A 15,440-nucleotide genomic window follows, 5' to 3' on the forward strand; every position below is an offset into this window, starting at 1 on the left:
ACATGCGTGCACACACACACACACACACATGCTAACACAGATGTACCATTAGTTGTGCCACTTATAATAATAATAATTGTGAATTGTGTGTCTTCCAGGAGACGTTCACCCAGGTGGACATTCTGATTCTGATGACAGCTGCAGTGTGCCACGATCTGGATCACCCCGGATACAACAACATGTAATCCATGCTTTTATTCTCGCTCTCTCTCTCTCTTACTCTACCACTGCCATCTGTCTATCCTAGTTTGATATAGTCCAGGTTCCATTCAACAAGCAAGCCCCTGTGAGACCAAGTCTCCCTCTCTGTCTCTCAGGTACCAGATAAATGCACGGACGGAGCTGGCAGTACGCTACAATGACATCTCCCCTCTGGAGAATCACCACTGTGCCGTAGCCTTCCAGATCTTCTCCCAGCCCGACTGCAACATCTTCTCCACCTTCGACCCCGAGGCCTTCAAACAGATACGCCAGGTAGGGTGTGTGTGTGTGTGTGTGTGTGTGTGTGTGTGTGTGTGTGTGTGTGTGTGTGTGTGTGTGTGTGTGTGTGTGTGTGTGTGTGTGTGTGTGTGTGTGTGTGTGTGTGTGTGTGTGTGTGTGTGTGTGTGTGTGTGTACTACTATAGCAGTAGTCTAGTCTATATTCTGATCTAACCGCCTATTTCTGTCTTAGGGAATCATCACACTGATACTGGCCACAGACATGGCACGACATGGCGAGATACTGGACTCCTTCAAGCATAAAGTGGACAGCTTTGACTTCACTGATGAAGAACATGTCACTTGTGTAAGGATACAATTGACTATGTATTTGTCCCTACCATAGAATGCGTATTTTCCACTCCCTTACAGTTTGTGCAGTGTATTTGTCCTACTGCCCGATGCAGTAATTCTATATTTACAACTTCACTATGTATGTTTGTTAGTCCTTTGTGCTGCTATCTATGTGAAAAAATCTAGTAGACCCCTTCCCCATACTGAACTCTGCACTGTGTGACCTTTGGCCCGCCCAGCTGAAGATGGTGCTCATTAAGTGCTGTGACATTTCTAACGAGGTGCGACCCATGGAGGTGGCTGAGCCCTGGGCGGACTGTCTGTTGGAGGAGTACTTCATGCAGGTATGTGAATCCCTATCTATACTGTACACTTACCTACCTATGCATGTATTTCAACAGTAGTTCTAACATTTTTAATTTGGCTCTATACTCCAGCATTTTGGATTTGAGATGAAATGTTTCATTTGAGGTGAAATATGTCCAAATACTTATGACATCTTCAAATGGGGGGACAAGATATATGAAACATATACTCAAATAAAAGGTGACATTCTGTACTGTCACTGAATGTGATTTAATCTCAAATCCAAAATACTGGTATAGTATATAGCCAAATAGAACTGTCAAAATACATACAAAGGGGACTGTTTATGTGTTTTTATACAGTACATAGCCTACTGTGTAAACCCCCATTTACTGTATATGTGTTTTTATACAGTACATAGCCTACTGTGTAAACCCCCATTTACTGTATATGTGTTTTTATATAGTGCATAGCCTACTGTGTAAACCCCATTTACTGTATATGTGTTTTATATAGTACATAGCCTACTGTGTAAACCCCCATTTACTGTATATGTGTTTTTATACAGTACATAGCCTACTGTGTAAACCCCCATTTACTGTATATGTGTTTTTATACAGTACATAGCCTACTGTGTAAACCCCCATTTACTGTATATGTGTTTTTATACAGTACATAGCCTACTGTGTAAACCCCCATTTACTGTATATGTGTTTTTATATAGTGCATAGCCTACTGTGTAAACCCCCATTTACTGTATATGTGTTTTTATACAGTAAATAGCCTACTGTGTAAACCCCCATTTACTGTATGTGTTTTTATACAGTACATAGCCTACTGTGTAAACCCCCATTTACTGTATATGTGTTTTTATATAGTGCATAGCCTACTGTGTAAACCCCATTTACTGTATATGTGTTTTATATAGTACATAGCCTACTGTGTAAACCCCCATTTACTGTATATGTGTTTTTATACAGTACATAGCCTACTGTGTAAACCCCCATTTACTGTATATGTGTTTTTATACAGTACATAGCCTACTGTGTAAACCCCCATTTACTGTATATGTGTTTTTATACAGTACATAGCCTACTGTGTAAACCCCCATTTACTGTATATGTGTTTTTATACAGTACATAGCCTACTGTGTAAACCCCCATTTACTGTATATGTGTTTTTATACAGTACATAGCCTACTGTGTAAACCCCCATTTACTGTATATGTGTTTTTATACAGTACATAGCCTACTGTGTAAACCCCCATTTACTGTATATGTGTTTTTATACAGTACATAGCCTACTGTGTAAACCCCCATTTACTGTATATGTGTTTTTATACAGTACATAGCCTACTGTGTAAACCCCCATATACTGTATATGTGTTGTTATACAGTACATAGCCTACTGTGTAAACCCCCATTTACTGTATATGTGTTTTTATACAGTACATAGCCTACTGTGTAAACCCCCATATACTGTATATGTGTTTTTATACAGTACATAGCCTACTGTGTAAACCCCCATATACTGTATATGTGTTTTTATACAGTACATAGCCTACTGTGTAAACCCCCATTTACTGTATATGTGTTTTTATACAGTACATAGCCTACTGTGTAAACCCCCATATACTGTATATGTGTTTTTATACAGTACATAGCCTACTGTGTAAACCCCCATATACTGTATATGTGTTTTTATACAGTACATAGCCTACTGTGTAAACCCCCATATACTGTATATGTGTTTTTATACTAACCCCCCCCCAACAAGATTTAGATGCAAGTGGCTGTTCCACTGGTTGTCATAGGTGTTTGCACCAATTTGTAAGTCGCTCTGGATAAGAGCGTCTGCTAAATGACTTAAATGTAAATGTAAATGTACATAGCCTACTGTGTAAACCCCCATATACTGTATATGTGTTTTTATACAGTACATAGCCTACTGTGTAAACCCCCATATACTGTATATGTGTTTTTATACAGTACATAGCCTACTGTGTAATTCAAGGTATGTGTCATACCTGCCTCATATCTCAATATTGATACATTAGTCTGTGTGAAAATGGAACAACACATTTCCTGAAACATTGTATTTTGACATACAGTATACAGTGCCTTCAGGTATATCCCTCGCCTTTTTAAACATTTTGTTGTGTTGCAAAGTGGGATTGCAATTGATTGAATTGTCATGTTTCTAACATTTGTAAAATAAATATGAAAAGTTAAAAAAACACTAATATAGTATTCAACCCCCTGAGTCAATACATGTTAGAATCACCTTTAGCTGTGATTACAGCTATGAGTCTTTATGAGCTTTGCACACCTGGATTGTACAACATTTATTATTTGTTTTATTCTTTAAGCTCTGTCAAGTCGGTTGTTGATCATTGCTAGACAAACATTTTCAGGTCTTGCCATAGATTTTCCAGACGATTTAAGTCCAAACTGTAACTAGGCCACTCAAGAACGTCCAATTTCGTCTTGATAAGCAACTCCAGTGTATATTTGGCTTCCTTTTTTTCACTCTGTCATTTAGGTTCATTTTGTTTAGTAACAACAATATTGTTGATCCATCCTCTGTTTTCTCCTATCACAGCCATTAAACTCTTTCACTGTTTTAAAGTCAAAAAGCTGAAGAACATCTGCACATCCAGGTACTTTCCAAAGGTGCTGGAGTTGTAGCCAAACTCCTGAAAAACAGAAAGGGAAACGCTGCTCACTGCTGCTCCCTGGTGATATTTATTTATAACTACGTTTCGACCCTTAGGTCCTCATCAGGCATCAACATCCCAAGTGGGTGTAGAAGGTCCTATATATAGGGGCAGTGCTCAGTGACATCACTTCCTGAAACATTAGGTTAAAAAAAAAAAAAATCATGTATAACACATTCGATGTATCAAAATATATGATCACACTATCACGACTCAGGATATGACCCAGATGCAGAGGAGGAGGCGGAGAGTACAGTTCTCATAATATTTATTATACAAGGGGACAGGCCAGGCCAGGGCAGGGCAGGTCGAGGGCAGGCAGAGGTCAATAATCCAGGGCAGAGTCAAAGAGGTACAGAATGGTAAGCAGACTCAGGGTCAGGGCAGGCAGAGGTCAGTAGTCCAGGGCAGAGTCAATGAGGTACAGAATGGTAAGCAGACTCAGGGTCAGGGCAGGCAGAGGTCAGTAGTCCAGGGCAGAGTCAATGAGGTACAGAACGGCAGGCAGGCAGAATGGTCAGAACCGGGAAGACTAGAAAACAATAACTAGAAAGACTCGAAACCGGGAAAACACGCTGGTAATACTTGACGGGACAAGACGAACTGGCAAAAGACAAACAGAAAACACAGGTATAAATACACAGGGGATAATGGGGACAAATGGGAGACACCTGGTGGGGGGTGGAGACAAGCACAAGACAGGTGAAACAGAGCAGGGCGTGATACATACACAAGGAATGTGATCAATATTTACAGTAACATACCTAAAATATTCAATTAGGATTTTTAAAAACAAAAAAACAATTTGGACATATTGAAACTATAAAAACGGTTTGAAGTCAAATTCCTTGTTAAGGCCAAGAGGAGACAGTTTGTTGAGCCTGTGGATCCAGAAAGAATCGCTTTGAAGAAGTTTCCTCTCAATGTCCCCTCCCCCTGCATAACATCTTGACCATTTCTATTGCAACGTATCTCAGAGAACTAATAGGATGTCCAGTACAAAATGAACAGAAACCATATTTCTTGTCTCACCTGTCCGTATATTGCTGCGGTGCTCACTGATTCGTGTCTTTTTGGCTTCTACGGGTTTCTCCTATGTAAGACAGACCACAAGGACATTTCCAACATGTAAATAACATTGGTGGATATGCAGATAATCAGGCCCTTTTAATTTACATCTTTGTCCCGTGCTGTTGGTGGGTAAATGAGTTGCATTTGTATGTGAAGCTGCATTGAGCTCATTGGCCACATTTGTAATCACCCCGGAAAGTTTCCCTTTTCTTTGGTGGGTAATGAGATTTAACCACGACGTCTCTCATGTGTGCGTCTTTTTAAAGACCGTATGTGGGGATATTTAAAAATGGGGTTCAATTGTGGGTCAGTATCAATAATGTACCAGTCCTTTTTGATAATGTCCTTAAATGCCTTCCCCAATGTTTCAGTATTGGTGAGTTTTGAGTGAAGCATGATGGGAAACGTTCTGCTTTTTCTTGAACTTTTGTTTGAAGGCTTTCTAACTGTGTCCTTCAAACTGATCATTGGCATGTTTTACCCAATTGTCTTTGTACCGCATTTCCTTAAACCTTTGCGTGAGGTCCGTGGTCTGGTTCGGATAAGAGGTATCAGAGCGGCATTTCCTTAAACCTTTGCGTGAGGTCCGTGGTCTGGTTCGGATAAGAGGTATCAGAGCGGCATTTCCTTAAACCTTTGCGTGAGGTCCGTGGTCTGGTTCGGATAAGAGGTATCAGAGCGGCATTTCCTTAAACCTTTGCGTGAGGTCCGTGGTCTGGTTCGGATAAGAGGCATCAGAGCGGCATTTCCTTAAACCTTTGCGTGAGGTCCGTGGTCTGGTTCGGATAAGAGGCATCAGAGCGGCATTTCCTTAAACCTTTGCGTGAGGTCCGTGGTCTGGTTCGGATAAGAGGCATCAGAGCGGCATTTTCTTCTGATACGACTGAATTGACATATAGGGAGACTTTTAATAAGTGGACGTGGATGAAAGCTGTCACCACTGAGGGTGTTCCTGTCCGTAGGTTTTGTATAGAGATCTGTGAAGAGGGAGGTTTTGTCCTTAATAGCCATCACATCAAGAAAACTGATTTGTGATAGGTGAAAGGTTAAAGGTGAAATGAAGTTGTTCATTCATAGAGTTTAGATAAGCATGGAATTCCAAAAGTTCGTCCTGGGTGCCTGCATAGTTCACGAAAATGTCATCCAAATATCTCAGAATTAGGAGAATATTGGAGAGAAAGGGGTTAAGGTCTGGATTCAGCGCCAACTGTTTTTCAAACATTCCTATATTCCTATATATATATATATGGCAGTCAAAAGTTTGGACACACCTACTCATTCAAGGGTTTTTCTTCATTTGTTACTATTTTCTAGAGCAATAGTGAAGATGTCAAAACTATGAAATAACACATGGAATCATGTGGTAAGCAAAAAAGTTTTAAACAAATCTAAATATATTTAATTTTAGATTCTTCGAAGTAGCTACCCTTTGCCTGGATGACACCTTTGCGCACTCTTGGCATTCTCTCAAAGGAATGCTTTACCAACAGTCTTGAAGGAGTTCCCACATATGCTGAGCACTTGTTGGCTGCTTTTCCTTCACTCTGCGGTCCACCTCATCCCCAACCATCTCAATTGGGTTGAGGTTGGGTAATTGTGGAGGCCAGGTCATCTGATGCGGCACTCAATCACTCTCATTGGTCAAATAGCCTTTACACAGCCTGGAGGTGTGTTTTGCATCATTGTCCTGTTGAAAAACAAATGATAAGCTCAAAACAGCTGGGATGGCGTATCGCTGCAGAATGCTGTGGTAGACATGCTGGTTAAGTGTGCCTTGAATTCTAAATAAATCACAGACAGTGTCACCAGCAAAGCACCATCACACCTCCTCCTCCATGCTTCATGGTGGGAACCACACATGCTGAGATCATACTTTCCCTTACTCTGCGTCTCACAAAGACACGGCGGTTGGAACCCAAAATCTCAAATTCTGACTCATCTGACCAAAGGACAGATTTCCACCGGTCTAATGTCCATTGCTCATGTTTCTTGTCCCAAGCAAGTCTCTTCTTATTATTGGTGTACTTTAGTAGTGGTTTATTTGCAGCAATTTGACCATGAAGGCCTGATTCACGCAGTCTCCTCTGAACAGTTGATGTTGAGATGTCTGTTACTTGAACTCTGTGAAGCCTTTATTTGGGCTGCAATCAGAGGTGCCGTTAACTCTAATGAACTTATCCTCTGCAGCAGAGGTAACTCTGGGTCCTCCTTTCCTGTGGCAGTCCTCGTGAAAGTCAGTTTAATCACAGCACTTGATGGTTTTTGCAACTGCAGTTGAAGAAACTTTCAAAGTTATTGAAATTTTCCGCATTGACGGACCTTCGTGACTTATTGATGGACTGTCGTTTCTCTTTGCTTATTGGAGCTGTTCTTGCCAGAATATGGACTTGGTCTTTTACCAAATAGGGCCATCTTCTGTATACCAACCCTACTGTACCTTGTCACAACACAACGGATTGACTCGAACGCATTCAGAAGGAAAGAAATTCCACAAAGTAACTTTTAACAAGGCACGCCTGCTAATTGAAATGCATTCCAGGTGACTACCTCATGAAGCTGGTTGAGAGAATGCCAAGAGTGTGCAAAGCTGTCATCAAACCAAAGGGTGGCTACTTTGAAGAATCTCAAATATAAAATACATTTGGATTTGTTTAACACTTTTTTTTGGTTACTACATGATTCCATGTGTTATTTCATATGTGGCATGTATTCACTATTATTCTACAATGTAGAAAATGGTAATAATGAAAAACCCTTGAATGTGTACTGTAGGTGTGTACAAGCTTTTGACTGGTACTGTATATCTAGAAATTTTTGAAAAACAGGTAGTGCTGAATCCAGTGATGCCGAAACCCAATAAATTACTGGAAGTTTATGTATAGAGTGTGTGACTCTTATTTTTTTTTATAGCTCATAGTTTAGTCAGCACATAAAATAATTGTCTCTGGGTGTGTGCCAGCTCTTGTTTTTTTATTCAAGTATATAGAATGGTAACATGAAGAGTACACAGAATTGAAAATCCACAGATTTTTTAAAAATATGTAAAATCAATAGAGTCTCTAGTATACGTGGGAAGGGTTTCACAAAATGGTTTACAAAGGTAGAGATATTCTCTGTCCGTTACTACTCACAATGGGCCTGCATGGTATAGGTGGTGTCATGCTCTTGTGAATTTTGGGTAGAGCGTATATGACAGGTATGTTTGGGCAGTCAACTTTCATGTACTCATATTGTCTTTGTAATTTCCCCTCCATTCAAAAATTGACAATTTAATATGAATCAGAGTTTAATTGATTAGTAGGGTTCTTTGGGAGTCTTTTGTAAAATTCATCATCACTAAGTTGTCTCAGAATTTATTTTAAAGTCACAATTGGCCCCATGGAGAAATTCATGAGCGGGTTTCTCTCCAGCAACTGAGTTAGGAAGGACGCCTGTATCTTTGTAGTGACTGGGTGTATTGATACACCATCCAAAGTGTAATGAATAAGTTCACCATGCTCAAAGGGATATTCAATGTCTGCTTTTTTTTTTACCCATCTACCAATGGGTGCCCTTCTTTGCCTCTGAAAACATCCTTGGACTTTGTGGTTAAATCTGTGTTGGAAATGCACTGCTCGACTGAGTAAGCTTACAATTATCTGTATGTGTGGGATACTTAGATGAGGTAGTCATTAAAATATATTTATGTATATATTGTACACAGAGTGAGTCCATGCAACTTATTATATGACTTGTTAAGCACATTTTTACTTCTGAACTTATTTAGGCCATAACAAAGTGGATGAATACTTATTTACTCAAGACATTTCAGCTTTTCATTTTTAATGAATTTGTAAAAATGTGAACTTATCGGATATTGTTGGTATGCCAGTGACACACAATCTTGACTTCATCCATTTTAAATTCAGGCTGTAACACGACGAAATGTGGGGAAAGTAAAGGGCTGTGAATACTTTGAAAGTACTATAGATACACTATTTACCATTTGTATAAAGAATTATGGATTGCACTGACATCTTTCTCTCTCTTCTCCACCCTTTCCACAGAGTGACAGGGAGAAGGCAGAGGGCCTGCCCGTGGCCCCCTTCATGGACAGAGAGAAGGTCACCAAACCCACCGCTCAGATCGGTTTCATCAAGTTTGTCCTCATCCCCATGTTTGAGACCGTCATGAAGGTGAGCCATGGATAGATGGGACTATAAAAAGAGAATGTTGGAGTGATAGGACTGATGATGATGATGATGATGGTAAAGCCTGCCTCCTTTCTCTCTCTCTGTGTGTCTCAGCTGTTCCCTCAGATTGAGGATGTGATGGTCCAGCCTCTGAGAGAGTCGCGAGACAGATACGAAGAGCTCAAGCAGATTGACGATGCCATGAATGAGGTCAGAGGTATTTGTGTGTGTACATGTGTTTTTTTATTTTTTAACATTTTATTTAAAGAAGGACATGTTTTTATGTTTTTATGTGTAGCAGCGGTGACTAACAGTCCTGTGAATGTTTCTACTTTAGGTGCAGAAAAAGAAAAGTGAGAACTTGACTATGGGGAAGAAGAAATGAAAGCACAAAGGTAGTTGTTTTTAAACTGGCTGCATTGAGCAAAGTCTTTCTCTATACTATATGGCTCTGGTGCGGGGTAGATGAAATGAATGTGTGTTCCTCTGTTTTAACTCAAACTTCCTACAGTGGTAAAGGTTGAGTCAGCATAGTCTGAGGAATGGGACCAGAGGAAGATGGAAACAGACCAAGCTACTTGACTGACTGGTCGGATGGACAATCCAAAAGCTTTTATCAGGGAATGTCGACTTGTACAGCAGACTACTTCAGTGAACAATATTTAGATTTTCTCTTATTGTTTTTTTTAAAAATGTTGTTTTATACAGAATGTACAGATTTTTAGTTGCCTTCGTTGTTTCCTACAAAATAAAAGGTTTACTTTAATTATAACCTTTCACATAATGTTTTTTATTTTGTTTTATAACATATATTACCATTATTAAAGCTTATTAGTCTTATTTCTAGACGTATTTATGTTCATTTTAGCTGTGGATAAGTTTCATATGATTAAGATAGACAGAAAGGGTAACAAGTGCTCCTCAACCACTCTGTTCTACTCTTTGCCATGTAGCGTGTCAGCCTGTGCACTCAGCATTCTGAACATTCCAAACATCATACACACGTGGCCTTGTTGCTGTAGATCAGAAATGTGCCTTCCTTCCATATGCCTCCACTCCCTGTTTACTTTCTGCATATTTCTAGCGAACATAGAAACTATTGAAGGTTTAAGGAGCTGTCAGTGTGGGGGTGACCCATACAAAACGTGACTTAGTCAAACAGGATGTTGAAACACCTAAAGCCTTTCAATGCAGAACATACATGCCAAACATACAAGGGTTTATTTTAAGAAGAAAAGGCATGGTAAGAGTATTATGGAGGGTAGACAATGAATGACAGATATGCACTGCCACTGCAGCATGATCAGAATCCTGTTCCCCTGGCTAGACGTTGCATTCATCAACCAATGGTTGCGTGCCACGTCAACGACTTTGATGTTGGGCACCAGATTGTTGTGTGGTTAGCTGATAAGTAAAATACCTATCCAGGCGTGGTGAGATCTGGCATGAGTCAACAATGCCTGGGCAGGGGAACGTGCTCATGATGGCACCACCCATACGTAGAATGTATGCACACATGACTGTAAGTCGCTTTGGATAAAAGCGTCAGCTAAATGGTATATATTAACATACTGTACTTTGACAGTGGAAGGACTTGGGCCCCCAGTGGTCAAGGTATGACACTACAGGCACATCCTGACTCTAGTTCAGAGGGGTATTAGTATTTCAGAAAGATGGTTTAACAAATTCAGGGTTCCCTGAACATATCTGGCTTGTGTTAACCAGATGAGGGAGTCCAGGATTCCTTGGTTCCAGAACAGATGCTTCTCATTTAAGTTGTTAGGCTAAGTGGAGCGCAGATTGGTTGATCTGGCGCGTGCACACAACATTAAAAAAGGTCCTCAAGTCGATGACAGAAAAAACTATGGATACGGAGTCAAAAGACAGAGCCCAATATTTCACGTCTACAACAAGAAACAGTTGTAAGAACATACAACGAATATGGTTCATATATTTATGAAAACAAGTAATACATCCACTGCTGCAAAAGCCATAGAGGGAGCCTGCCAGAAAATTGCAGACAGAGCTTGGCCAAGTGTAGTGACACAATTCCAATGTCTAATAGGCCTAGCTCACACACATGGCTGATTAGTAACAACACTTTGCACTTTATAGAGCACTTTTATTGCACCGCTGGTGATATTAAGTGTCAAGGCTTTGGCCTAATATGGAAGTTGTTGTAGCCTATGTCACAATTGCAGGTCCATTTCATAGCCTAATGTAGGATTAATAATAATTTATTGAATTCATAGTGCTTTTCATGACTACATGCCCAACAATGTGTTCTCTGTTTAGTTATAACCCAATGGGGGTCACAGATCATCTGACAAAAAAACGTCACCCCGCTCCTCCGCTCTCTCCACTGGCTTCCAGTTGAAGCTCGCATCCGCTACAAGACCATGGTGCTTGCCTACGGAGCTGTGAGGGGAACGGCACCTCAGTACCTCCAGGCTCTGATCAGTCCCTACACCCAAACAAGGGCACTGCGTTCATCCACCTCTGGCCTGCTCGCCTCCCTACCACTGAGGAAGTACAGTTCCCGCTCAGCCCAGTCAAAACTGTTCGCTGCTCTGGCTCCCCAATGGTGGAACACACTCCCTCACGACGCCAGGACAGCGGAGTCAATCACCACCTTCCGGAGACACCTGAAACCCCACCTCTTTAAGGAATACCTAGGATAGGATAAAGTAATCCCCCCCCCCCCTTAAAAGATTTAGATGCACTATTGTAAAGTGGCTGTTCCACTGGATGTCATAAGGTGAATGCACCAATTTGTAAGTCGCTCTGGATAAGAGCGTCTGCTAAATGACTTAAATGTAATGTAAAACAAAAGAAGGAGGATCATTTAATTTCATGACTGTTTATGAAAATGATTCGATTTGTGTAGGCTACAGTATTCAATAGCTGTTTGTTTATGCTGTGAATCGATTTTCTCCCCTTCATTTTGGTCTAGAATGGTCTTTGAATGGAGCATATGTGTCCCACCTATAGCACCAATGACGTTTGGAAAAATGAATTTGGCTATGTATCATGTTTATTATGTTGCTTAGCTTTATTAATTTGAGGTTAGCAAAGCATCGCTGGCAGTCAACCTATCACAGCCTACTATACCTGCAATTCTGTAAAAGTCCTCATTGATTATTATATGGACAGCTTGATGGCCAGGGAATGCAACAAATACATACAAATATATATTCAATGCGATGTAGACTCATTTTACGGTTCTACACACAGTTGCCTTGCCAAATAGTTGAGCATCGCCCACATTGTACAGGAAACTTCCAGTGGAAAAACATACACAGAGTTTGTATAGCAGTCATAGCGAAACCGCGTTGAGTTACATTTGGTATGGGTTGAGTAAATTGACCAGATATATTACTGACCTTGTGGAAAAATAATTCCGAATTCTTTATGGTCTAAAGGATGTATTCTAGGTCCAATAGTTCGTTCCCACTGGAGAGCCCGGCGAACAATTCAGGCTCCGATGTCAAGTGGATTTTCCAAGAAGGGATAGGCGGTAGTGATGAACAAGAATCTGATTGGCGGAGAAGTCTTATATTTATTTATTCACCGGACAGGCTAAAATCAAGTTGACGTAGTAGGTAGCATGTTTGATTCAGAGCATTCGTTGCTATGGTTCCTGACCAGGCTCTCTTTCTGGAGCCTGGAAAGTTTTCACAAATTCGGTTTTGACACATTTCGCTAAATCACTAATCCGGTTTTCGGGAATAGTCCTCTGGAATACCCCTCAAGTGTTACGAAACTGATGATTTGTCGCACAGATTATGTTTCTACTGTTGTGGCTAGGTGGAGTAGGCCTACAGTGCCATATAGTGGCCACATCAGGGAAAACCGTTAAATCAAATGTTATTTGTCACATGCGCTGAATACAACAGGTGTAGACTTTACTGTGAAATGCTTACTTACGAGCCCTTTCCCAAAAAGCAGAGTTAAAAATTAAGAAAACTGCTCAAAATAAAAAAAATGGAACAAAATAACAATAACGAAACTATATATAAGAAGTACCGGTACCGAGTCAATGTGCAGGTGTAGGTAGGGGTAAAAGTGACTAGGCAATCGAGATATATTATAAACAAAGTATCAGCAGTGTGTGTGTGTGTGTGTGTGTGTGTGTGTGTGTGTGTGTGTGTGTGTGTGTGTGTGTGTGTGTGTGTGTGTGTGTGTGTGTGTGTGTGTGTGTGTGTGTGTGTGTGTGTGTGTGTGTTTGGGGCGTCAGTATGCATCTGTGTCACTTTGGTGTGTGTGAGCATATGTTGTGCGTACTGTATGTATGTGTGTGTTGGAATGTCAGTGAATGGTGGGAGTAAAGCAAATGTGAATGTAAAGTCTCCTCTAAGTCTGACTACTTTGCATTAGAACTACTTAGCTCAGGGAACATTAGGAGGCAGAAAGGGAGCAGAGTGCATACACACCGCATGTTAGTTCTGCACTTAACTGACGGATGGTGAGGGGGCGATGTGGTAATTTGTCGGTGCGATGACTCACCCTGATGTGCCTCCCAATGTGGCTGTACGTTTTCTCTCTTCAACTCCGGGCTTTCACTGTTGCACTGCAGGGAACAAACAACAACAACACCGGGGCTCTGTGAACAGTACAAACAACACAGTGAGAGTATAAGAGATACAAACCAAATCTTGGTGTTTGTGTGTGTTTACTAAGCCAATATTGTATAATCTTGTGTTTTTTAAGTCGTGTTTGCTCTACACCTGTACCTTCCAGCTGCTGAATGGCACCAACCGCTCCTCTGCCCCTTAATACATCCCAAACAGCTGCGCTGAGGGAACTCTGGAAAACACATGGCAAACATTGAATCCCAGTTCCACTCATACAAAGCAAGTGTCATCTACAGTGGAGAGAACAAGTATTTGACACACTGCCGATTTTGCAGGTTTTCCCACTTACAAAGCATGTAGAGGTCTGTAATTTGTCTGTAATTTGTCTGTAATTTGTAATTATCATAGGTACACTTCAACTGTGAGAGACGGAATCTAAAACAAAAATTCAGAAAATCACATTGTATGATTTTTAAGTAATTAATTAGCATTTTATTGCATGACTTAAGTATTTGATCACCTACTAACCTGTAAGAATTCCGTCTCTCACAGACCTGTTAGTTTTTCTTTAAGAAGCCCTCCTGTTCTCCACTCATTCATTACCTGTATTAGCTGCACCTGTTTGAACTCGTTACCTGTATAAAAGACACCTGTCCACACACTCAATCAAACAGACTCCAACCTCTCCACAATGGCCAAGACCAGAGAGCTGTGTAAGGACATCAAGGGTTAAAATTGTAGACCTGCACAAGGCTGGGATGTGCTACAGGACAATAGGCAAGCAGCTTGGTGAGAAGGCAACAACTGTTGGCACAATTATTAGAAAATGGAAGAAGTTCAAGATGAAGGTCAATCACCCTCAGTCTGAGGCTCCATGCAAGATCTCACCTCGTGGGGCATCAATGATCATGAGGAAGGTTAGGGATCAGCCTAGAACTACACGGCAGGACCTGATTAGTGACCTGAAGAGAGTTGGGACCACAGTCTCAAAGAAAACCATTAGTAACACACTACGCCGTCATGGATTAAAATTCTGCAGCGCACGCAAGGTCCCCCTGATCAAGCCGGCGCATGTCCAGGCCCGTCTGAAGTTTGCCAATGACCATCTGGATGATCCAGAGGAGGAATGGGAAAAGGTCATGTGGTCTGATGAGACAAAAATAGAGCTTTTTGGTCTAAACTCCACTCACCGTGTTTGGAGGAAGAAGAAGGATGAGTACAACCCCAAGAACACCATCCCAACCGTGAAGCATGGCGGTGGAAACATCATTCTTTGGGGATGCTTTTCTGCAAAGGGGACAGGACGATTGCACCGTATTGAGGGGAGGATGGATGGGGCCATGTATACCGAGATCTTGGCCAACAACCTCCTTCCCTCAGTAAGAGTATTGAAGATGGGTTGTGGCTGGGTCTTCCAGCATGACAACGACCCGAAACACACAGCCAGGGCAACTAAAGAGTGGCTCCGTAAGAAGCATCTCAAGGTCCCGGAGTGGCCTAGCCAGTCTCCAGACCTGAACCCAATAGAAAATCTTTGGAGGGAGCTGAAAGTCCGTATTGTCCAGCGAGAGCCCCAAAACCTGAAGGATCTGGAGAAGGTCTGTATGGAGGAGTGGACCAAAATCCCTGCTGCAGTGTGTGCAAACCTGGTCAAGAACTACAGGAAATGTATGATCTCTGTAATTGCAAACAAAGGTTTCTGTACTAAATATTAAGTTCTGCTTTTCTGATGTATCAAATACTTATGTCATGCAATAAAATGCTAAGTAATTACTTAAAAATCATACAATGTGATTTTCTGGATTTTTATTTTAGATTCCGTCTCTCA

At 41.1% G+C, this 15,440-nt stretch overlaps 1 protein-coding gene and 1 long non-coding RNA gene across 6 annotated transcripts in view; one reads left to right on the plus strand and one right to left on the minus strand.

Annotated features, from left to right (window-relative positions):
- LOC118386077 (high affinity cGMP-specific 3',5'-cyclic phosphodiesterase 9A-like) overlaps positions 1-9,878 on the plus strand; it is a 36,680-nt gene extending 26,802 nt beyond the window's left edge. For all 5 annotated transcript variants that reach the window (XM_052522060.1, XM_052522061.1, XM_052522057.1 and 2 more), the window contains 8 exons: positions 99-181; positions 318-474; positions 673-786; positions 1,013-1,117; positions 8,913-9,041; positions 9,153-9,248; positions 9,376-9,433; positions 9,550-9,878. In XM_052522060.1, coding sequence (XP_052378020.1) covers positions 99-181; positions 318-474; positions 673-786; positions 1,013-1,117; positions 8,913-9,041; positions 9,153-9,248; positions 9,376-9,423 — 732 coding nt within the window. In that variant the 3' untranslated portion in view covers positions 9,424-9,433; positions 9,550-9,878. The remainder of the gene's footprint in view (positions 1-98; positions 182-317; positions 475-672; positions 787-1,012; positions 1,118-8,912; positions 9,042-9,152; positions 9,249-9,375; positions 9,434-9,549) is intronic.
- LOC118386078 (uncharacterized) lies at positions 1,175-13,838 on the minus strand. The gene is made up of 3 exons (XR_004826153.2): positions 13,772-13,838; positions 13,545-13,608; positions 1,175-4,888 (listed from the first exon to the last, which is right to left on the minus strand). It is a non-coding gene; the product is annotated as an uncharacterized LOC118386078 (long non-coding RNA).
- Positions 13,839-15,440: the final 1,602 nt, after the last annotated feature.

Source organism: Oncorhynchus keta, chromosome 7 (assembly GCF_023373465.1).
Source record: "Oncorhynchus keta strain PuntledgeMale-10-30-2019 chromosome 7, Oket_V2, whole genome shotgun sequence".
Lineage (NCBI taxonomy): Eukaryota > Metazoa > Chordata > Actinopteri > Salmoniformes > Salmonidae > Oncorhynchus > Oncorhynchus keta.